General features: G+C 35.0%; 9 protein-coding genes across 9 annotated transcripts; 4 read left to right on the forward strand and 5 right to left on the reverse strand.

Moving 5' to 3' along the window:
- Nucleotides 1–130: 130 nt before the first annotated feature.
- Nucleotides 131–1,867, forward strand: TVAGG3_0000590 (protein ubiquitination; the record flags this gene model as incomplete). The annotated part of the gene is made up of 1 exon (XM_001322876.1): nucleotides 131–1,867. The coding sequence occupies one exon, from the start codon at nucleotides 131–133 to the stop codon at nucleotides 1,865–1,867; it is 1,737 nt and encodes a 578-aa protein (XP_001322911.1).
- Nucleotides 1,868–2,447: 580 nt separating this feature from the next.
- On the forward strand, nucleotides 2,448–3,437 carry TVAGG3_0000600 (uncharacterized protein; the record flags this gene model as incomplete). Its single annotated transcript, XM_001322877.2, has 1 exon — nucleotides 2,577–3,398. One exon carries the CDS (start codon nucleotides 2,577–2,579, stop codon nucleotides 3,396–3,398), a length of 822 nt encoding a protein of 273 aa, XP_001322912.1.
- Nucleotides 3,438–3,736: 299 nt separating this feature from the next.
- Nucleotides 3,737–5,137, forward strand: TVAGG3_0000610 (spectrin binding; the record flags this gene model as incomplete). The annotated part of the gene is made up of 1 exon (XM_001322878.1): nucleotides 3,737–5,137. One exon carries the CDS (start codon nucleotides 3,737–3,739, stop codon nucleotides 5,135–5,137), a length of 1,401 nt encoding a protein of 466 aa, XP_001322913.1.
- Nucleotides 5,138–5,200: 63 nt separating this feature from the next.
- TVAGG3_0000620 (serine/threonine-kinase ULK4-like protein-related family) lies at nucleotides 5,201–8,371 on the reverse strand (the record flags this gene model as incomplete). The annotated part of the gene is made up of 1 exon (XM_001322879.1): nucleotides 5,201–8,371. The coding sequence occupies one exon, from the start codon at nucleotides 8,369–8,371 to the stop codon at nucleotides 5,201–5,203; it is 3,171 nt and encodes a 1,056-aa protein (XP_001322914.1).
- A 201-nt stretch (nucleotides 8,372–8,572) lies between these two features.
- On the reverse strand, nucleotides 8,573–15,446 carry TVAGG3_0000630 (aggrephagy protein; the record flags this gene model as incomplete). Its single annotated transcript, XM_001322880.1, has 1 exon — nucleotides 8,593–15,441. The coding sequence occupies one exon, from the start codon at nucleotides 15,439–15,441 to the stop codon at nucleotides 8,593–8,595; it is 6,849 nt and encodes a 2,282-aa protein (XP_001322915.1).
- A 269-nt stretch (nucleotides 15,447–15,715) lies between these two features.
- TVAGG3_0000640 (exportin 4,7-related family) lies at nucleotides 15,716–18,851 on the reverse strand (the record flags this gene model as incomplete). Its single annotated transcript, XM_001322881.1, has 1 exon — nucleotides 15,757–18,843. The coding sequence occupies one exon, from the start codon at nucleotides 18,841–18,843 to the stop codon at nucleotides 15,757–15,759; it is 3,087 nt and encodes a 1,028-aa protein (XP_001322916.1).
- A 338-nt stretch (nucleotides 18,852–19,189) lies between these two features.
- TVAGG3_0000650 (Ran GTPase-activating protein 1 family) lies at nucleotides 19,190–20,465 on the forward strand (the record flags this gene model as incomplete). Its single annotated transcript, XM_001322882.2, has 1 exon — nucleotides 19,205–20,407. The coding sequence occupies one exon, from the start codon at nucleotides 19,205–19,207 to the stop codon at nucleotides 20,405–20,407; it is 1,203 nt and encodes a 400-aa protein (XP_001322917.1).
- Nucleotides 20,466–20,709: 244 nt separating this feature from the next.
- TVAGG3_0000660 (uncharacterized protein) lies at nucleotides 20,710–20,990 on the reverse strand (the record flags this gene model as incomplete). Its single annotated transcript, XM_001322883.1, has 1 exon — nucleotides 20,740–20,985. One exon carries the CDS (start codon nucleotides 20,983–20,985, stop codon nucleotides 20,740–20,742), a length of 246 nt encoding a protein of 81 aa, XP_001322918.1.
- Nucleotides 20,991–21,709: 719 nt separating this feature from the next.
- Nucleotides 21,710–23,893, reverse strand: TVAGG3_0000670 (spectrin binding; the record flags this gene model as incomplete). The annotated part of the gene is made up of 1 exon (XM_001322884.1): nucleotides 21,710–23,893. The coding sequence occupies one exon, from the start codon at nucleotides 23,891–23,893 to the stop codon at nucleotides 21,710–21,712; it is 2,184 nt and encodes a 727-aa protein (XP_001322919.1).
- Between the last annotated feature and the right edge of the window lie 12 nt (nucleotides 23,894–23,905).

A 23,905-nucleotide genomic window follows, 5' to 3' on the forward strand; every position in this document is an offset into this window, starting at 1 on the left:
CCGAATTGCTAACAAATTTAATGAAATTTTATTTTCATCCGCTTTAAATCAAATAAGTAAAGTACAAAATGGCAAAAATGATAAAAGTAAGCAGCAACACATTCAAAATTCGACTATCAACCCAATAGAAATGACAATTTTCGAAGATAATCTTGAACAATTCCAAGAAAAACTCCAACAAAACGATCTTAGATACAGATATGGATCTTGGAGTAGTACACCACATATTGATTTAGCCGCAGCTTGCGGTAGTATTAATATTTTTAACTTTTTACTTTTAAATAATTCCCAAATTACAAATAAAACGGCAAAGCGTGCGATAGAAGGCGGAAACATAGATATAATAAAGATATTGCAAAACAAAAACATCAGTTTTGACCATTGCTTACGGAAGTCAATTAAAGCTCATCGAAATACAATTAGTGACTGGCTTCTCAGTAATTTTTCTTGCGAGAAAATCGATCTAATCTACTGTCTTGTCAAAGGTAACACACAAGCTGCTAATTTTCTCATTCAAAATCAAATAATAATTCTTGAAAATCCTAAATACGCCATAGATTTGACTTCTCTCGGTGTAATTCGCGGAAATTTAGATCTTGTTAACTACTTCTACAGCCTGCAGCACGAAACAGTTTCGAGCGACATCGAAGTCATTGTCGACCAAAAAGAAGTGGAAGAGATGGAGTCAGAGCTTAAGAAGAGAGAGGAAGAGAGGAAACTTCTTGAAGAAGAAGTCAAACGCCAGCAGGAGATCAACAGACTGAAACAAATTCATGCTCAAAACGAGCAGAGACTCAAACTTTTGCAGAATATGAAACAAGGAAAACAAATTTTGAATCCTAACGAACCTATTTACGTCGGAAGTTCCACATCAGAGGAAGAAAAAGAAGAAGAACAAGAAAAAGAGGAGGAAGAAGAAGATCTTAGCGAAATGTACTTCAGATGGAAACACGACAGATACTACAGATACTACCATGAAGAAGAAGAAGAGGAAGAGGAAGAAGAAGAAAGGGAGGAAGATAAACACATTGTTCATCCACCAATTACTTATTCCGTTGTCAACAATTTCTTTGAAATAACAAAGTTTTTGGTTGAAAAAGGAGAAGATGTGAATTACAAACCAAAATTCCACTCTGAATGCGATTTTACAGACTATATTAAGGGAAGTAACTCTCTTTTATCAATAGCTATCAAAAAGAAAAACACGGAAATAGCGAAACTTCTCATTGAAAACGGTGCTGACGTAAACTATGAATGCGAAAAAGATGGAATAACATGGCCTATGCTTGCTTACTCAATCAAAAAGCATCTATTTGAGATATCTAAACTTCTGATTGAAAAAGGAGCCCTTCCTTACAGATCAGTGAAGAGACAGCATAGATTTTATTCAGTAGACAGGTTGTGGACACCACTAATTTTGGCTGTAAAAGAGGATTCTCTCGAATTGGTCAAAATTATTGTTGAAAGAGGCGCTTATATAGATTTCTATGTCGAAGAACATTTCGGTGTTAATACTGCAATGACAATGGCTGTGCAGTGCAGGAGATTTGAGATGCTAGACTATCTTATATCTAGGGGTGGAAATGTCAATGAATTCCACACAATTACACCTCTTTTTGTTGCAGTTAAAAATAATGATGCTGAAATGATAAAGTTTTTGGCTGCAAGAAAGGTCGACTTGAATAAAGAATTATACATAGAAAGAAGACATCTAACTCCTCTTGCTTACGCAGCTTACCTTGGAAAGACAGACGCTGCCAGAGCTCTGATTGAAGTTGGTGCCGACACTAAGTTGAGAAATCCACTAGGGCAGGCCCAGAGACAGAAACACATGGATATAGTTGGTTTGCTTTCTAAAGGTGTATGAATGATATATTTGATTATAGTAGTGTGAAATATACATGTGAAATTTATACGTGTAAATTCAAATCTGATTATTGTGAAAAACAATTATTATTTAAAAACATTAATAAAAATACCAGATTATAGGTTTAAGTCCATCAAAAGTTATACATGCATGGAAAATCTGACATGGTGAGCGCATCCTTAAATTGAATTCTCCAAATATTAAGCATTATTGTGAAATTTAGATCAAGCATATTGTGATACTGATAGTATAGAATGATGTATACTCTAAATACTAAATATATTATACTATCATCGAAATTAGATTATGATTTCCATACAACTTAGTTTAATTCTCGATTTAATCACAGCTTCAGCTAGTCATACTAGTATGCATTATACCCTTCTTGTTACATTGATTAACACCCAATATCCAGTGTGGAACCACTTCTGAAGACCCACTGTATCTATTCTTCGATTAATTGTTACATTGATTAACAGCCAAAATTGAACAGTTGTAAACTAAGGCTGTGATCCATTAATTTATTCAAAATCAAAAGAGAGAGGGAAAAAGATTGGGACGATTACATCCTCTCAATTTCATTCTTTCAACTTTTCAAATATCAGCGCAAGATCTGGATATAAATAATGTTTTTTGCGAAATTAGACATTAGATTATAGTGAAAAAAATCGTATATTTGGAGGTTAATATTAAACCTTCTAAATTCATTATGCTGAATTTTCAAATCTTTATCGCTTCACACTGGGAAGAATATTTTGGAAAGGGTAGTTTTGTTACAATAAGCTACAGTAGTTCAAAACAGAAGATACACCATCCAGCTAATTATGCAATTAAAAATTGCGAATTCTTAAAAATCGATAATCATGCTGTTGAATTTAAATATGCTACTTATGATACGCATGTTCTAGTAGAATTATGCTCATTCTATAATTGTACAAGTCTAAATTCAGTCGGGGGATCGTTTTACTATGGAGATTCCGGAAGTTGCATTACAAAATCATCAAACTTTGTCGGATCAAAGGGATTTGGCGGCATTGCGTTCTACATTACGACGGATTCCGATGGATTAAATATTGTAGACGGAATAAACGTATTGAGTTGCGGAACGAGTACTAAAGAAGGAAATTGCACACTATACTTTGGGAACTGCGTAAACAAATTCCAAAACTCAAACGTTTCCAACAATAATTGTGAAGAATTTGTTGGAATTTATCTCAAGGCAAGCAATATACAAAGCGAGTTTCAATATTCTACATTTATTAACAATACACAGGAGAAGAGTATTCTAATATATTATGAAGGAGAAAGTATGATTTCTTTCGCTTATTGCAGTTTCATACAGAATGTTCAAAACTTGGCATCAAATGACTCACTTATTTATATAAAATCAGGCAACCTTACCCTCTATGACTGCATTTTCCATGAAAACGTTGCATCAAAACCCTACGACTGCAGAGACTGCTTTTTATGGGATGTAAGACATGATAAAGAGATGTACGATACAATCACAAGGATAGTTAATCCTTCCTAGAAATAATTACCCAAATTTTGATGCAAAAATTATTCTTTTAAAATTCATTAATTTATTTTGTAATAAATAGTTATTTTTATGAACGCAACATCTTACACTTTCCTTTCCATTGATCATGCCGAATCATAAAATAATTATCGCTACTACAGTGTATTAATATTAAATCAATATCAAGACATGCAACACCAATTCTTGCTAGTACAGATGAAGATTGAGGCTGTATCACAAGATCTTTTGTATAAAAAAGTGACAAAATTATGAATTTTTTCAAACCAAAGAGTTTTATTCAGGATATGGCTATTCCTGATAAATATCTGCGGTTTGTAACTTTTGAGGACATGCTTTTTGAAACTACTCCTCTTGATTTTGACCAAATTATTGAATTTGCTACAAAAAATTTTAAAGAGTATGAATTTGAATACGTTTTCAGATGTATTTTATCAGCTCCACTTAAATTACCAAAGAAATTACTCGAATTTTACAATTTATACATAAAACTTTCAGAATGCACAGGAATTAAAGTTTCAGCTGACCAAGCATGCTTTTCCCATCTTCATATAGCCAGGTTAATGTTCCTTGATAGTTTATTTACAGTTGATGATTTCAAAATTCTCAAATATTTTGAACCAGAGAACCTTGCAATATTTAACAAGATATTTGGTATTAATTCAGATTTCTCTGATGGAATTAGCAGATTTGTCTGCATACACGGCTATGAAAAAAATACTTTACAATATATTCTTAAATACGACTTAATTGATGAATTTATTGAAGAAACAGCCCAGATAAACTTCGATATTAACCAAAAGCTACCAGTTAATCGATATGATTTCAATAAAATCGATGAAAAATTAAGTTTAATCCAAATGAGCGCTTTTTATGGTAGTATCAACTGTTTCAAGTATTTGATGCTCAACAATGCTGAAATCGACCCATTGTTATTCATTTTTGCTATTATTGGTGGAAATTTAGAAATTTTACATATTGTCAAGGGAGAACTTGATAAAATGTCCATTCCTAATGATAATCCATTATTTCTAGAACTAAAGCAGCGTGCCAGTCAAGAATCTCTCCAGATTGCCGGAAGTTATTCCAGATATAACATTTTTGACTGGTTAATTTCGAAAAACTACAACAACGACCTTGTCTCATATGTCTACAACTCCAAGAACCTCAACACCCGCATGACCCTGTACTACAAGCAAGAGGATCCCTCCTTCAACAAAGAGGAATTCGACAAACTTTGGCCAGTCCACATTGTATCAATCGACGGCCTTTACCCACAGTTGCTCATTCTCCTGGACAGCGGCGCCGACCCAAACATGACGACAAGCATCGACATGTCTCCCGCGTTGACATCCCTGTCTATTGCGATCAACTCATACAACGAGGCAATAATAAAACTCCTCCTAGAACTCGGGGCAAATCCAAACTGGACAAATCCGACGAAACTGAACTGGGGACCTCTTCACTTCGCTGCATTCTCAAACAGCTACTTGTGCGTGAGGGCACTGATCGAACATGGAGCTGATCCATTCGCTGTCTCTGTTTTTAGAAAGGGGAGGACGTATTTGGACGAAGCTGTGAGACAGAACAAAAGAGAAATTGCAAAAATTCTGAAAGAATACGGAGCAATGGAAACAAAACCTTGTTCAAAAGAAGAGTTTCTACCTATAGAACTCGCAAAGACTGAAAATATTAAAGAATATCTCTCGGAAGTGATGAGTTCTATCAAATAAAAAATTATTTGTTATTGTAAATATACATGTTATTAAATTGAAATAATATACAATATTTGTTTTTTATTTCTTGAGTGATTTAAGCAATGAATTACAAGCATCTTTTAGAGGTGAAACAGATGCAATTGATGCCTTTTTGAGTGCGTTAATAAGTGTAGAAGATCCTTTCAATCTCAGTTTCATTGCTTGTGATTTTTCGCAACTATTTTCAAGAGTAGAAACTACATTTGCGAGCATTTCCAAATGTTCTGGTTTCTTGTATCCGTTTGTCAACACGATCGAGAAAGGACCAAACGCAGAGTCAATCAGAATATCATTGTTTTGCGCTGTCAAAGGAGTGAATATTCTTATCATCAAAACGAAACAGTCCGCACTAATTTGGTTGTCGAGAAGTGTTGCAGCACAAACTGGGCATTTCGCAGCGAGGGATGAAATGCTTTTGATGACTTTCTTTTGGTTCTTTGGATCTCCATTAATTGTTTTTTCGCAGTTTTCCAGAAGAACTTTGAGAAGTTCCACAGCTCCTGTTGTTTTATCTATTGTCTGCATGATGCACGGGATGATTCTTGCGCTGACTAACGCGTCGAGGGATATCTCTGTCTTCTGTATTATCTGCGTCGCGAGGTCTAGAGCGGAAACATTGTCACTGCAGCGTTGGAATATTATAGACAGAGTCGTGACTTTCGTAAGTGAATTCAAAATGTTTGGACTTAGAGAAGAAACTTTTGATAAAAGTTTGATTGTTTGGTCGGAAATAACTGTTGCATCTTGTAGAAGAGAGGAAGTCAGTGGTAGAATTGCGGCGTCAATGAATGCCATCAATTTGTCAGATATGATAGGAACATTCTCAAAAGTGTCAGAAATTATTTTTATTGCGTTGAATCTGACTGATTCTTTTGGAGAAATGAGAGGTCTTTTGAGGTCACAGATGATCGCTGCATCACATGAATTAGTTGTGACTCCGTGATGTATGATTTGCAATATTAATTCACAGTTAGGTGAAGTGAAATTGTTTTCTTTCAATAATTTTGTCACTTTTTTAACAAAATTCGAATTCCAAATTTTTGATTGAAAAGTTTTGCAAGAAACACAGTCACAAATTATCTGAAGTATATCTAATGAATGACCATTGATCGCCTTGTCCAGTATCTCTTCGGCTTTAGATATAAAAAACAAAACAATTGTGTCAAAAATTTCAAAATTATCTGTTTGTAATTTTTCAATAGTTGTAAAGTATTTTGAAGAAACATCTAACAATTCCAAAGGGTTTTCGCAAATGATAGATACTGCCATAAGGAGCTTAGTCCGTAAATCTCCAGTCGATGACTTGAAAAGTTTAAAAATGTCACTTTTTATCGATAAAAGTGACAAAGTATTTGCAGCCAAAATAATTCCAAGGATATTCAGAGTAGGATTTGATCGGACTATTAGTTCTTTGCAGACAGATGAAGTGAAATCGTTTGATTTTTCTTTCTTTTTAGAGTAAAAACCATTTACCAAAACAGCAAAAGTTTCCAAAAGGTTGTTATCGACAATTTTGTACTCTTGCAGCAGTGACTGGAATGACTTGTCATCGAACACCTCGTTGAACCTGTCAGTGAACACAAGGTTGGCCATGATCCTGAGGGAGTAGTGCCTCTCTATTTCGTCGTTGCTCCTGTAGCTGTCGACCAGAACTCTCTGCGTGAACATTGGAAATTTGTACTCATTTGAGTCCTGTTTCGAAATGAAGTCAACTAACTCTCCAAGGCAGCAGAGAGATCTCCTTCGAATTAAATCACTGCCCGACTTGATGAATGTCTCGAGGCCGCCCATTTTGTCCATTGATATCATTTGTGACGGGATATCTGTTGCATTGTGTATCAAAACAGAAAAAAGTAGGAGTAAACACGACTGAACTTGTGTTTGCTTTGATTGAGAAGTGAACATCAGAAGCTGCAAAAGGAAGTTGTGCTTGATGAAGTTGTTGCAAATCAAAGGAGACTTCCTTGCATTCTGTATCAGAAAGTTGGCCAAAGGCAGTTTCGATTTGATCGTGTCTATTCCTTCGAAAACATCTTTGATCTTCATGCAGATCTTGCTGAGTTCTTCTTGGTCGGATGTGTTCAATGAGTCAGAATCAAAGGGAATTTGGCCACTTTCGTTGGAGTTGAGCTGGATTGTCTCAATCGAGGCGTTGAAAACTATTTGCGATGGTTTGAGAAGTTCACTTTTTGTGAGGTAATCATTGATTTTTTCTATGTCAGATTTTTCTGATTTCTTTTCTTCTTCTTTTGCCTTCTGGATGATCTGCTTCATGTTCATTGAGTACCTCACACTTGATGTCACTGAGTCTGAGACATTTATCCTGTACATCGAGAGAGATTCTGTAGTTTTCCTCTTGGATTCGAAATTCTTTTGCTTTGGAAAGACTTTGTATGCAATTCTGTCAAAGGATTCTGAATCAAGGCAGCCTTTCCAAAACGGATGCTCTGCAACTTCAGGCCAAGTTGGACGTTTGTATGGATCTTTGTTAAGAAGCGAAAGAACAAGGTCATTGAATTCGTCTGAGCAGATTCTGATCTTCATCGGCTCTAAATTAGTGATTCGATCAAGGATGTCTGCTTGATCTGACTTTTCATCGTCAAATGGAGTAGAGCCAGTGGCCATTCTGTAGAGTAGACATCCAAACGAGTATAAGTCAGATGCAAATGAAGGAACTCCTTCATCAGTAAGTAATTCTGGAGCCAAATAACACAAAGCTTCTGTGTGAATATGAGAGAAATCAAATCCTTGGTCAATTTGACTAGCTCCAGTAAAATCATTAAGCTTAATAATGCCGTTTTCATCCAAAAGAATGTTTCGTGGGTCGAAATCGATAAATAAAAACGAATTTAAATGAATGAAAAGAAGTGCATTAAGTATGTCAGAAACGAATATTCGTATTACTGTCTCTGGAAGATAAACATCTCTTTCCAAAAGCTCTAAAAGAGTTCCTCCAGGACAATATTCAAGAAATACGAAGAGTTTTGAATCATTTTGAGACCAATTATAAAATTTAGTGATGTTTTCGTGTTGTAATTGATGTTGAATCTCCAAGCCGTGAGTTTGTTCTTCAATTCGATTTTTATCAACGACTTTTGCGGCAACAAATTCAATAGTATTGTTTATTCGACCTTTATAAGTAACAGTAGTTTGATATTGCGCATATTCACGACCATTACCAATCTCTTTATAAAATTCTACATTTGCCATTGAAAATAAAAAAAAAATTATAACCTATGTGAGGAGTGGAAGAATCTAAAACCCCAATACAATATATTGCCTACATTCATATATTAAACTTATTATTCTGGATCCTTTAAGAAGAATATTTAACACAATTAAAGCAAAATTAACCTTTGTAAGGGCATTAAAACATATTCATAAAGTAAAAATAAAACACACAATAAATATTTATAAAACAACAAATAAAACTAATTCTTTCCTTTTCCTTTATTGGAGAGTCTGAGAACAAATTTCTCTCCAGTTATATCCTGTATAATTAAAACTTGTTTCTCGAATACGTCAATGATTCTTGAAATAGGATTATCCATCTTAAACTGCGTCTTCAAATTCAAAGAAAGAGATCTTGAATCAAGTTCGAAAATACAAATTTTTGTGTTTTCAGAGACAACAACATTAAAGAAACACTGTCCGATGTTGTAAGACGAAACATTCGTGATTCTTCCAATGAAAGAATCGAATTTCTTTTGGCAGACAAATATGCCATTCAGTGTGTAGATTCTCATTGATGAATTCGTTGTAATCCACATCAAATCCAACTGTTCGTCCAAAGAGATCCCAACGATTTTCTCATTTACTTTGATTTCTCTGTGGAAACTTCCTCTGATTGCGTCCCAAACAACGACGGAATTCTTTCGGACTGAGCAAACCATCATTGATCTACTGCATGGAAATGATTTCGAAATGTCACTTGAATTGAAAACTCCAAGTTGAATAATTTGCGTCATTTTGTTTGCTTTGGAGTAACAGAGTAAATACGCAGAAGAAAATCCATAAATAAAATCAACAACTAGCAATGCTCCATCAGATGAATAATTGTAGAAATTAACACCAGAAAACAAAGTGTTTCTATAGACAAAGTTGCCGTAACACAAACTGTAATTGGAGCTGTCAATGACCAAATAATTCAAATTGGAAAATTCATTCGTCATTTTTTCAAATTCTAGAGAAACTTTCTTTGGATTGAAATTTCTTTCCTGATGGTTTTTCTTGAACAGTTGAATTGGGCATTGTCCCCAGTGCTCCAGTCTCAGTGCCAGTGTTGATATTTCATCTATATCATCCTCTCTTATTGTGTCGATATAACTGTGGTAACTTTCAGGCAGAAAAATGTTTTTGGACTGAGTTGCCAACTGTCCTTGCTGCGAAACACCGAAAATCAGGTCAATCCACTGTCCGATGCTTGCTTCATTCAGCTCTTCTCTGTTGACTAATATAAAGTGTACGGCGCTCTTGCACCACTTCGGCAATTTGACTTCTTCAATCAGGTTCAAATTGCAAACATTGAGAAACAATTCTGGAAGAGAAAACAACTCTGGAATCAGTTCTTTGACGTCATTCGTGTTCAGTTCGCTGGAACTCTGCCAACTGTACTTGATGTCAAAGAATATCCTGGATAAGTTGTCGTATCCAGTGTGCAAATCCCAGTCGTAGAAAGTGAATGGAGGAGTCCGCAAAAGAAAGAAATGAACACTCGCGCCCATCGAATAGTGAGCACCGTAAAGGAACTGGCCGTTGAATGTGGAGTCAAACATTTTGCTCCTTTCTTCTGTCTGCTGGCCCATCGGAAGATTGATTTTCCTATGAGAAGTGAAGTGACCACAATCATCAGAATCGTAATCGGAAATGATCCAAGGAAAAACAGGGTACTGCGTCAAATCAGCGAATGAGCGACTTCCCAACGAGTTTATCACAAGGAGGTAGTCGTATGTGCTGAGCATTCCGCTCTGCCAGAGAGATAAAGCTGAGGAAGAGTTGAGTTGGAAAAGTTTTTTCGTTCCGAAATTTATGTTTTTGGAAACTAAAATTTCTTTCACGAATGAATCAGGCAACTTTTGGTTGTCGACAGGAGAAATAATAAGTGTCCCTGTGTTGTATAGTTTGAACTCTATGGCAGTGAGTTTGTGGAGATTCATGTGCATCTTTGAGAAAATGATTTTCTTGAACGGAAAAATCAGAACAAAATGGCCGCAAAACAAACTGAACTCCCCATAAAATCCAAGTAAAATGTCATTGGAAAGAGACCTGAAATTGATTGGTGCCTCTGTTTTCGTCAATTCTAAATCAAAATTGTCGACAATCTTGGAGTTAATCAGCACCAAAAAGTGGTTTTCAAATACAAAAGTTACAGAATTTTGTTGTTCAGGCATTCTCCTCAATTTGCATGGAAAAGAATAACTCACATTTCCATACTTTTCTGAATAAGTTGCAGCAAAAGAGTTATACAGAAACTGACCATTTGGAATGACAGCAAATCTGTAATTCAGTGGGTTTACGAATTTTCCTTTCATTTCTATATAAAAACAGTTACTCAAATCTTGGTAATTTTTGATTAAATTTGTTTCATTTGTCTCTACATCCAATTTGTACTTTTCGATGTCGTTTTCTCCTGATGGCAATGATAAGTCAGAAGGAACTAAAATGTGAGGAGTTTCAATCGGCCAAACTAAAGGAGAAATAGTGAAATAGTTATAGTTTTCCGTTTGTAACTCAAATTTGTGGAGAAAATGCCAAATTTTTGATGATTGCTGCTCCATTTTTCTCAATAGATTTGACTTGGCCAAGTTAATTATCTGCTTCAAGTACATGTCAGTGTAATTCCTGTATTTCATCAGATAAACGTAGGACAGAGAGAGATTCGTTGTGATTTGGTCTTCAGTCAAATGATGTGCAGCCGAACAAGGAGTGTACGGTTCAATCCTCGTTGTGTACTCTGCAAGGAAAGCTAATGTATCTGTGAAGTTCTTGGTGATCTTCCCTTTTAAGTTCGACTTGATTCCTGATATGAAATTTTCAATCGGAATGTCAGTTTTTGTTTGCCAAATCTGTCTGAATTCCTCATTCATCAAGTATTTGATCGACAGCTCCGTTGTCTGCTTGATGTAGTACTCTTTGACCATCGGATGCTGTATAAGCTTAAACAAGAACTGGCAGGAGAAATCGAAGTCAAACAAACCAGAATTTTTGAAAAGAAAATGAGAAATCGAATTAACAATGTCAAACAACTGTGGAACATCGTCTAAAGAAACTTCAAATATATGAATCAATATGGATCTAAGTGAATTTAAAGTCCTCTCATCACTGGATAATAAAGTGAGGTGAGGTGATTGATACAACGATCCTAAAATTGGCAAAAGTGAACTGAACAAAAGACACAAATCAGTAAAATATCCGTTGTAAGTTGCCACAGCGAGGAAGTCAAACAACTCGACGAAAACACCCAAAGGAGCAGAGTATGTTTCCACGCGAGCCAAAATCACAACAATGACATTCAACGCTAGATCGCCGACCAAAATTTCTTGACGACTGCCGTGTTGTGCCAAAAGTGAAATAAAAGATTTTTTGAAAGCATTTTCATCAGCCATGAAAGAGGCGAGGATTTGCGAGTACAAATTGATCAAATCGGATGATTTTGCGAACAGATTTATCGATTCAACATTCTTGTGTTCGTAAAAAGTACCTTCCAAGCCATTTTTCGTCATGAAACCAATCAGTAAATCAGCGTAACTCACGTAGTTGATTGAGGAAGTTCTTCCTGACTTGTTTACATAACTGATATCGACGTAGAAAACACCGGAAATCTCTTTCAGAATTGATTTGTCGTCAGTGATAGATGCAGTCGATACTTTTAAAACAGCTTTCGGATCGAAAACGAACTGCGAAAAGAAGACAATCGAATCCAAAACTCTGATGTCGCAGAGGGAGTCGAATTCTGCTTTTGGAAGTTTTGTAAATCTCCTTATGAAAATAAAGGTTTTCTCCTCAAAAATTTGGAGAGATTTCGGTGGAGAAGAAACTAAAACAGTCAAACATTGGAACAAAAATGAAATAACTGATGCAACTGTTTCAGGTCTCTCTATTTTCGTCAAATTGCCACAGTTTTCAAATGTCTTTCCCATCAACAAACACTCTAGAGATTTGAAAGTCGTCATTTCGTTGTAGGACTTGAACAAAGCGAAACTTACAATGTCGTTGTGGACGAAGTAGTCATCAAACATTGCGTTGAAGTCAATTAAAACATTAATCAATCGCTGGTTTACGATGTCAGATGAATTCATTATCTGCAGCGAAATTTCGAAAGGAGTGAAAACGTTTTTTGAAACAGAATTCAGGTCCAAAACACTTAAAATTCTCACTTTCGTCGAATCATCGCAGACTTTGAAGTAAGACAAAATTGTTTTGTACAGGTCCAGTGATTTGGATCTCCTCGCAATTTCGCAAATGTCCTCTACAATGTAGATGTCGGAAAACATTTGAATTGAAACAGGAATTGACTTGAAAACAGTTTGTGTATCAGTGTATTTCGACAAAACTCTGAACAGTGTCACACCGTACTTCTGCACAATCTCTATGTCTTCTAGGAATACGTTGATTTTGTTGAGAAGAAGGACTTTTTCGAAAAGATTTGACAGAATTTCTTCTGAAAAATCAAATTTTTTCATTGGAATCAGAAGTAATTCGATGTCCAAGTCATGGAAAGTCACGAACAGCTTCACCATTGCGTTGAAATACATCTCAGTGTTTTTGTTTTCCATGATCAAATTGAACAATCTATAGATGTTGCATTGCTGGGACAAAAACCAAGGAAATCCTGTTCCTTTCATCAGAACAACGTCTTTTAAAACAAGATCAGTATCAAATGGAGTGATGAAATCTGTTTTAGAACCGTCCAAGTAATTAAATCCCCTTCTGAAGACATCTTTCACATCGAAATTTTCTGAAAAAAGAGAAATTTGTGATGAAATATACCAAAAATTGGTGTTTTCTCTCTCTTTCGAGCCAATGACTAAGTCATCCAAGCAGTCAATGTGCCCTTTCATGTGGACAATCTGAACCAAATCATTGATTCCAAAAATTGCAGAATTCTCTGTCAAATTTAGTTGAAAAGTGACTAAAAACCACTTTTTGTTGTCAATTTGGATGTGAAACGATTCCTCATTGACGAAGAATGTGAACAGTCCTGATACAAGTTCTCCCCTCACTGACTTACTTGAGAAAATTTCGCAAAACAGCTTATCCCTGTCGCTTTTCATCCAAAACGAGAATCCTAAACACTTTTTTTGTATGGAAATGAAGGATTTCATGCCTCCTCTGAACTCAAACATGGGGAATGATATGTTCTCGTCGATCATCCTTGACAAATCTTTGTGATTTTCAAGAAGATTTACGAAATTTCCGTAATTTAGATTCAAATTCGCCATTTTGTCTAAAAGAGGGGATTCGTATATTCCTAGTTTGATAAATGAAGTAACACCATCCTCTGATGCTAAATATAAATCTGCATTGGCAAAATTAATGTCACTTTTTGCAAAAGGAAGTAAACTTGGAATTCTTATTCGATTTTCAGTGATACAGAGCTCGTTTAGTAGGGAACTGTCCATCTTGAGCAGTTTGTGAGTCAATGGGATGCTCTGGACCCAGTTATTCGCGTCTTTTTCTGAAAGATTATTCAATGATACCTTTAAAAGCTTCGAATACAGCTCGGGATCAATCGATGGGAAGACGTCAAGCCATGCAAATCCACCATACCTCCAGAAGATGGATGCGCACTCTTGCGACGCTTGAAATGCAAAATATAAAATTTCAATTTTGTCATTAAAGCGTTTCTGCATGATCTGCATCACTTCCTGCATCGTATTTATACTTATTTCAAGTGCAAATGTCCTACCAATCAGTTCTGAACTGGCATTTCTCAAAAATAAAATCACAATAATTTGGACTTTGAATTGAGTTTTGTCCGCAATGCAGTATAGGTGTTTTATCAAGCCTTGGAATGATTGAATCTGCAGAAGATTGTCAAAATTTTGGGCTTCTTTAAGAAAATTTAAAATTTCGTCTGAAATCGATTCAAAATTACTTCTATCGATTGAAAAAATCAATAAATCAAAGAACAATGTTTGTGTTTTTGTCTCAACAAACTCTTTATCAATGAATTTGAAAAATAATATCGAAAATTGAAGACATTTTTCGTATTTTCTGTATGAAATCCATAAGAGACAGTCTACTAAACATTTGACTAGTTGAGAATTATCAATATCTACACAGAAAATGTCCAAAATATTCCAATATTTGTCAATGTATGAAATATTCGAGTCTTCGTTCATAAACAGTATTTTGAAGGCTTCAGCGTATATCATTCGATCATTATTTTGCATGTAATTTGCTTTGATGAAGTCTAAAATTTGATTTTTTTCTGTATCTGACATATAAACAAGAGTTGCTAAGCATAATGAGAACATTTCTTTGTTGCAGTGCTTAGAAAGTATTGTTATTCCCGAATTATTCAAAAAATACGAAATTGGATCTGGATCTCGAAATAATTTTGAGAAAGAAACGAAGAATTTGATGGCAAACCCAATGTTATTCGATGGTATTTCCCCTTGTGATATGCATGAGATGAAGATAAGCGTAATTGAAGCTAATTCTGAGTACGAAAAGTTGATGTTTCTGGTAAAAACCGAAAATTGGCCAATAAACCAGACCAAACCGCTGACGTACGTGTCTTTCGTAAATAGAGAGGAAATTATGAAACTAAAAAAATCGACATTTGCTAATTCCTGTATAAATTGACGGGATCTGAGGTATAAAACTAGGATACGATCGATCAACTCAGCATTTTCGGATTTAATAGAGTATAAAATAATCAAAGCGCTGATGGAATTCGAGACATTATTTATTTCAGGAGGAATTTCAAGCATAAACGTGATATTATATATGCAATTTAAGATGATTTGTATTTCGTTTGATTTTGAAAGTAATATCTGCAAAGAATCGAATAAAGGATTAATTAAATCGACAATCACATCTAATTCTTTGCTTTTTGGTTTATTTTCGGTCTTTACATTTGCAATGATATAATTAATTCTTGATGAAACTTGTAATAAAACTTTAATATTAATAGATTTTGGAGTATTAGGGATATATGACTGTAAAACTTCATTAGTGTACTGAAGAATCAATTTATCCCTATATATGACTCTTTCTGTCTGGTGGTTATCGTTTTCTCCTCGCTCAAATTTATTCGAAAACCATCCTTTCATTTTTCAAAAAGTGACATGGAAGATTAAAGAAATGCTACATTTTCTAATCATCAACTATTATTTGATTTATTAAACAAATTTCCGTATTATTTCTTCTTTCCAACAAGGAATATCAAAGTTATAATCCGAAATGAGAAATGTCCAAAATACCAAGATAAAATCCTCATAGAACACGCTGCTTCAATGAACACATTAATGACTTACGTATGCTTTCTGAATATTTATCAGATATTTCTAAAATTATTTTGAAATTCTTGTTAAGTTTTAAATTATAATATAAATCTATTTATTAACAAAAAATAAAACAAATAATCCTTATTCGAAGAAAGGTCTGAAGAAGTGAATCGCGTGAAGCCCGCATTGATACTTTTGCATATAGAAATGGAAAGATTTAGCGATATTTTCCTTATTCTGGTTGTCAATCAATGAATCCAGGTTCTTTTCTATGACTCCTTTGAAATTATCGTCATAAGAATCAACAATCGCTTTGAAACAGTCCTTCACGAACTGTTCATCGTGTTTGTTCATGTAAGGAATCAGTGGATAGCCACAAAATAACTCAGTCTGGTTTGAATTAATTAAAGCGTTCAAAATGTAGACGAAATGAGGTCTTAACATAATAATTGTGTCATGATTAAGATCTAAATGAATAATCTCTTCAATAATGCTCCATGCGCTGGTGTACATTTCCTGATTTGAGTCATTAAAAGGAGATTGAGTGAAAGAAATGGAAATTTTGAGGTTCTCCTCCTTTGTGAACTCATCTGGACAATTTATTGATACGGATTTCAGCGCTTTCAGTAAGTAACTGTTGACTTTCGTGTTGTCATAAAATGATTTATGATTTGAAAGCACCAAAAAGAACTTGCTGAGTATTGCATTGATGGAGAAGTCGTTGTAGTGCTTCATCACACCGTAGTTGGCCGTTCTCGATGTCAAACAACTGTTGAAAATTCTTGAAATAATTATCAAAATTTCAAAATTCGGTAGAAGCGAAAACAGCTGTTCTATGATCTTTGACGACGTTTGGAGCATGAATATGCCAAGCCCTGTGTCAGTGAGTACTTGCGGAGAGTTCTGGCACTTAGTAGTGCTATAGAAAATGTTGTACAACTTAATTATGGCTTTGAGAACCAGTGGTTCACTTTCGTACACTGAAATGAAGCTGAGTGTGTCCTCTAGATGGTTGTTGCAGAACCACATCATGAGTTTCTCAAGAAAAGAAGGATTTCTCAGTCCGTTTGCCACTCCTGTCAAATCTCGGTACAAAGTCACGACATTTATTGGATCAGGTGTATTCCTTGCTATGTATTCGAACCTTTCATCGAAGAATCCGAGAAATGAAATGAGATATCTTCGACTCTGAATGCAATTCGCGTATAAATAGTACAAGGTAGTTCTTGGACGCTTTAAAATCTTCATGTTTTCAATATTGTAGTTGATTTCAATCGTTCTTTCTGTAATATGATTCATAAACCCTGTGGAAATCATCAGATCTCTTAGTTTATCATTGTTGCATGCTACATTTATAAGAAGTATCAGCTGAATGATGACTGTTGATGAATTTTCCAGATTTGAATTTGTCAAATTCGAAATTCCGACAAAAATGTGATTCATTAGTGATCCGAACATTCCAGACTTATTCTCCATCACTCTAATTCTTACAGCATCAGCAAAACTGAGTTTCAACTGCAAATTTTCGTTCAAATCTTCGAAATTTTTTTCTTCTGATTCCTGTTCTTTGGCCTGCTTTGCTTTCTCCATTTCCTGGTCTAACAATATTTTGTCCATGAACTCGAAAAATTTTGGCCAAATTTGAGGGAAAAATTCTGACAAAAATAAACAAATTTCTTTTTCGACTTCTACAATGATCTCGTCGATATTAGAACCGGAGTTTTCGAGAACAGTGGTCATTGTGCAAATCAGATCGATGATTTTGGAGTAAAAGTCGTTGAAATATACGTGAAATTTTGGATCGTTCTGTTTGTATTGTTTTACTGAACTTGCGCGCGATCTAGCTAGTTTCATGAAGAATATGAGTCTCAGAAATGTCGCCGGAGTCTGATTTGTCTCTAATTCTTTCTGAATATTATTTAAATTTTCAAGAATTACTTCGGAAACGTCTTTAAGTGATAGTTTTGAAATGCTCCATATCAAACTAAAGTAGTCTGATCCAGCATCTTTAAAAAATTCATAGCAATTTTCTGGATTTCTATTTATGGCGTTCAGAATGCAATTAATGGCATTATGAGTGAACGTAAATACTATATGTGATATCTGGTTCATCCCATCCTCTGGAACATTACCGAAATCCCATGTCAAAACAATTGACCAAATTCTGGCCGTATCTTCAATAATTTCGATATTTTCTTGAAGCAATACTGTTGTAAACCCGCTAATAGCATTAATTATCTCCATATTATCATCAGAAACTGCTGGCTCAATTGTAAATTTCAATTGGCAAATTAAAGCGACGATGTGGCAGCAGTATTGCGCCAATTGGCTGTTGACGCAAGACTCCATGACGGGGATAATCTGTTTCAATGCTGCGTGAAGAAAATCGTATCTGAGCTGATTTGAGGTAAAACAAGTGTTGTGAGGCCGTAAATACGCATCTAATATTTCTAAGACCTGGTGCTGTATACTTGGCTTATCGATGTTGAATAAACTAAAGAAAAATTGAAAATAATCTAAATCGAATAAAAATTGTAAACTTAGAGGGAACTGAACGAGATTTGTAATGTTGTCTGATGTATCTTGTTTGCAAAACGCGAAACATTTGTTAATTATGGTTATTGACTGTGGAATGAGTTTTTCGTTGTTTAATTCCTCTAGTGCGATGTTTATTAGATTCACTAGGTACGTGTCTTTGAAATTTGATATGGTCTGAGCGTTGTCATAGTAATTGGAGTATTTATGGCACTGAAGGAATGTTTCTGGGATAAATTCCATGATTGATAATGACATTATTTCCCCACTTTCACCTGAATCGAATACGTTTTTGATAATATCTAAAAATGGATCAATAGATTTTTCAATTTCGAAGTATAACTTCATTAAAAATGCACAAACTTCTGAGATTTTGATTAGTAATGGCTTATTTTCAAGTATAAGTTCGATGTGCTCGAAAAATTGCTGCATTGTTAGGTTTAATAAATCAATAAGAGACTGAGAATTAAGTAAAGAGCCGCGAAGATCAAGAATTGAATATAAACTTTGATATGTAAAGAATATTATACGATAATCTTCTTCATTTTGCTGAATTAATTGAAATAATTGCGGAATATTATCTGTCCTCATATAAATCGACTCGATTTCAGGATTGTAGTATATGCACTCGTCATTAGTACCTCCATACGCTTGTTTAATAAAGTCAACTAGCGATTGGAGTCCATTGGGCATAATCAAATTAGTGAGAATTTTCTTATATGGAACAAAAGCATTTCATCTCTCATTTTTAAGCTTATAAATTCAATATATGCTGCATCATGGCATAAATTTGTAATTATTGGGATGATAAATTAACTTTTATTTCAGTGTTAATTTTTCAAAGTATTTAATCATTAATATCACATACAAAAGTCATGATAATACAAATCATTGCTACAAAAATGTTGAATGTGATTATTTACGCATCAAAATAATACTAGACATCGATTTCACATATTTTTTCTGTAGAATTTGCTTTGAACATAATGTTATTGTAATTTCTTCGGGTTTACGAATAAAATCAATAATGTACGTTTATAAAAAAAGATCATTTATGCCAAAGAAGGCAAAAAAGCCACGTCCAAAGAAACCATGGCAAAAACTATTGGATTTTGTCGAATTGTACAAAGCACAATGCGTTCTCTTTGATGTACCGAAAATTGATGAAGTCGAAGAATTATATAATCCAATTATTGAAAAGAAAGGTAAAAAGATACCTCAAATCATTCAATTTGCAGATATGAAGATCCAGCCGATTCAGTTACGTCCTCTGATTGAAGCATACAAAAAGAGTGAATTTAGAGTCAAAATTTTCTCACTTTTAAATACAGAGACAGGAGATGAAGGTCTTCATGTCTTAGAACACATATTTGATGAACCAATGGAAGTTGTTGGCTTTGCTTATCATGCTAATAAGACCGGACCAAGTGGATGTCGCGCATTAGCAAGAGGTTTTGTTCGATCTAAGTTCTTATCAATTCTAGAACTTGATTTCAATCCAACAATTGGAGATGAAGGAATTGCAGGTTTAACTTATTATGGCCATTGCCCGACATTAAGTCGACTTAGTCTCAAATTCTGTGATATTGGAGATGCAGGTGCAACATTTCTTGGCCGTTGGATTGCTGATGGAAATTGCAAAATTAAAGAACTATATTTGAATGGAAACAAGATAGGTCCTATTGGTGCAATTGCATTTGCAGAAGAACTTGGAAGGAATAATAGTCTAAATCGGGTTGAATTGAATGACAATGTGTTTGGATATTCACTTGATGCAATGAATGCATTGCATGATGGAATTGCTTCATGTCCAACACTTCAATATGTCAGCCTTCTCAATAATTTCGAAGTTCCAGAAGGAATCCCTGAAAAATTCTGTGAATTAGTTCAAAGTAAGCCACTAGGTGAATGTGTATTAACAGTCAAGATGGATACATTCTTCTTCCAAAACATGAAGGCTTATTCTCTCACAAACAAGAGGAAGATGGTCAAAGAAGCGAAAAGACTCGCAAGGGAAGCCAGGAAGAACAAAGGAACATCTACAGCTCCACCAACTCAACCCGAAGGAACAACAGCTCCTGCATCAGCAAATGCAACTCAGCCTACAACACAGACTCCGTCACAACAGCCAACAGAAGCCCCTTCAGGCTCAACTTCTGCAAGACCTACATCACCAGCACCATCATCATCTCTTTCAACAAGAGCTCAACTCGGAACTCCAAACTTACAAGAAGCAGAGGAAGGACCAAAGAATTAATTCCTTCTTATAAATTTTTGTTGATTGTTGTTTTATTAAAAAATAATTTTCCTTGTTCATTATTTTCCTCCTCTGGCTAGCCTTGAGTTTTCGTTTTGTATTGATTGCATTATCATATTTTCTCTAATTTGCTTTATCTACGATTATTCATTTTTTTAATTCCATCTATTGTTCATTTTCCCATATTTTTGAAGTAAGAAACTTTTTAGATCAAATTTTATGATTCAAAACTTCAGTTCATGGAATGCAAAGACTAATCAATATTTTTATTTTATATTACTAAAGAATATTTGATTTGATAAGGAAAAACGTAGTGTCATTAATTGTTATAATTAATTACAATAAGTAGATTTATTACTTAAGAATATACAATCAAATTCGAAAATGGCAATAGAATTATCTTTAGCATCCTGGGAATTATCATCAAAATTGGGTGTAAAAAATGGATCAGTAAGGGATCCAGCTCGAAATTGGGTATTTTTGCTTGATGGAGTTTTGATATCTGATGTTTCTTCCCGGTCTGGCTCGCTTGGATCGTTTGGAGGCTCGTTATTATTCGATGGCTTGTTATTACTCATCTCAAGTAAAAAATATGACACCTTTCTTCAAACTAAAGTAACATTATGAAATTCGAGTCATAAGGCTATGTCAGGATATTTTTCGATATTGATGTAAAACGAACGATAAAAATTTTTAGCGGTTTTTTATAAATGTTGGGAAAAAAAATTCTGAAGGCTCGATAATTATTTAGCTGCCGGTTTCTAATTATGCATCTAGCTACTGTTCGTTATGAACAGAATAATTGTAGCAACGTTAGAAAGTTTTAAATTTTGTTACTCGAAATAGATGAATTTCGAAGCAATTGCTAGTTGAAAAGTGCACTTATTTGTTATTTATCAATCAACAATCGATATGAATTGAAGAAACGTAAAATTATCGACAACGTTATAATTGTTTTTCAGTGAATATATCGATATAAACTCTTTAAAAGTAATTTACTGCTTTTTCATACTTGTCATGTCGAAATTTTGTTTTAAAAATGAAATAATCTTCCGAATTTCATCGTAAAGTTACGGCTAAAACAGCATTATCATCTTTTGTATTGGTTTTTAATTCCTTTACAGCTTGTTTTATAGATCCTTTTAGCTCTGTCAAAGCTATCAAGAAACTTATCAAGAATTAATGTAAACTATTCAATTTTCATCGGTCCGGCTTCTCGACCATGGTTCAAAAAACAACTAAACATTTAATTTGAAACGAACATTTTATAATTTTTTTAATATAATCAAGAAATAGATAATTTTAAACACCACCATATCTTGTAATTAATTTCTTCATTTCGGAAGATTTCGCAATAGAAAGAGGGGTTCCTATCAAACTAGAAGCCGGATTCATATACGCATCTCTCTTCTTTAATTCTGTCACAATTTTAATCATATCCTGTTCAGCTGCGAAGTGCAAAGCAGTTTTATCTTGTTTGTTCTTCAAATTCACGTCAGCTCCTCTAGACATCAGATAAATAGCGACATCTTCGTGTTTAGACTGGATTGCTGTCATGAGCGGTGTAGTTCCGTTGCAGTCCTTCTCATTGATGTTTGAGAACTCTTTAACAAGTTGCTTAACAACATCCAACTGCCCTGTTTCGCATGCTTTCAACAGAAGAGTCCTTCCGAAAAAGTCTTTCGCTTTCACATCATAAGGTTGTTGCAAAACAACTTGTTCTGAAGGAGGAACAACAATCGAATGGTCTGGATTTGTTGTAGGTACATCATATGCACCATGATCTTTCAAGAATTGCACCAACTCTTGGTTGCCTTGCTGTGTTGCCAGAGCTAACGGAGAAACAAGATCTGCTCTTGTGTTTACTTCGCCTCCTTTTTCAACAATTTTCATTGCAAGCTTTGTCAAACCTTTCGAAACAGCGACAGCGAGCGGTGATGTCGCTCTTCCATCCAGAGTTTTGATGTTCACATCCGCACCAAGTTCAATCATCCTCAGAGCGAGCTTTTCCTGCGATTTGGAGATAGCAACTGTCAAAGGAGACCTTTCCTTGCCATCATTCGATTTCGTGTTTGGATCTGCGTGCAAATCAAGAAGTAGCCGTGCAACTCTGAAGTTGTTGTTCAATACAGCGATGTGGAAAACGCTGTGCCCAGTGCTTGTCAACGCATTCACATCAGCGCCTCGATCCACAAGCATTTTGATGATTTCCGTGTTGTCATTCCTTGCTGCATTGTGAAGTGGAGTCCATCCTTTTGGATTTGACTCTGTCACTGAACATCCCTTATCAATGAGATATTTAACTGTGTCTGTTCGGCCAAGCTGTGCTGCTGTGTGTATGATCAAATCTCCAAATTTGTTTTTGATGGTCGGATTTGCGCCGTTTTCTATTAGCAACCGGAGCATCAGGTCGTGGCCGCGCTCTGCAGCCCTGTGGATGGGAGGACGTGGCAGATCTTCGCCGTCTTTGATATTTCCGCCACTCGTAAGGAACAAAATCGCTGTCAGGAGGTTGCCAGATTTGGCGATCACTTCTAATGATGGCAATTTGTCTGTATAGGCCTCGGCATTGGATATGAGCCAGTCAAAGACATGGTTCTGGTAACAATGGACCGCTATGTCTAAACAGCCTTCAAATGTGCCGCCATGTTGCTTGCAGAGCTCTAGAATTTCGATGTTGCCGCCTCGGACAGCACATTTACATACTGTTTCTGTAATGGTTTGGTTTATCTTAAGAAGCTGCTTGAAACAAGAGTAATTTCCGAAAAATGCGGCAATTGCAAGTAAAGAAAACTTAGGACGCTCTGGAAAGAAGTTTTCTTTGTAGCCTGTGAATGGGCAAAATGGTGTGTCTGTGTACATCTGTTGTATATCGAAATCTGAAGAATTTATATAATTTTGGAAAGCGTTTTGATCATTAAGCTCAATGTATGTTTGTACAGTATCTCTATCAAATCCGTATTGTAGCCATTCTTTGTATTTCTGGAAGTCGTTCAGCGAAAACTGTTTCATCAGTTTTTCGAAGTTAACTAAAGAAGCAGCATGCAATATATATTTAGGAATTGTTAGCTCTGGAACAAAGTATATGTAGTCGTATTCATCTTTTTCGCATTTTGCTTGAATTTGTTCATTTGAAAATAAACTTCGTTCAAAAAGCCTGCGTAATAGAAGGCCATGACTTGCTTGGAGAATATATGATGAAAAATTGGGAATTTCAACGGCAAGACGATACGCAAGTTGAGATATGATATCAAGTTGCTTAAAACGATTGAATGCATATGAGTTAATGGTTTGTGCGAGTGGTTGGAAGTATTTGGAATCTTTGAATATATTTTTTATCTTGAGAATTGTTGAATCAAGTGTTAAATCATCGAGATTTTGAAGTGAATTCTGAAGCTCAATAATTTCTTTAACACCATCAGGAATAACAAGATCTAATTTATTCGGTTGTTGTGGATTTGGCTCCTGATTTGATGCTTCAGTCATTATTTCGAAATA

Source organism: Trichomonas vaginalis, chromosome IV, assembly GCF_026262505.1.
Source record: "Trichomonas vaginalis G3 chromosome IV, whole genome shotgun sequence".
In the NCBI taxonomy this organism is placed as follows: Eukaryota; Parabasalia; order Trichomonadida; family Trichomonadidae; genus Trichomonas; species Trichomonas vaginalis.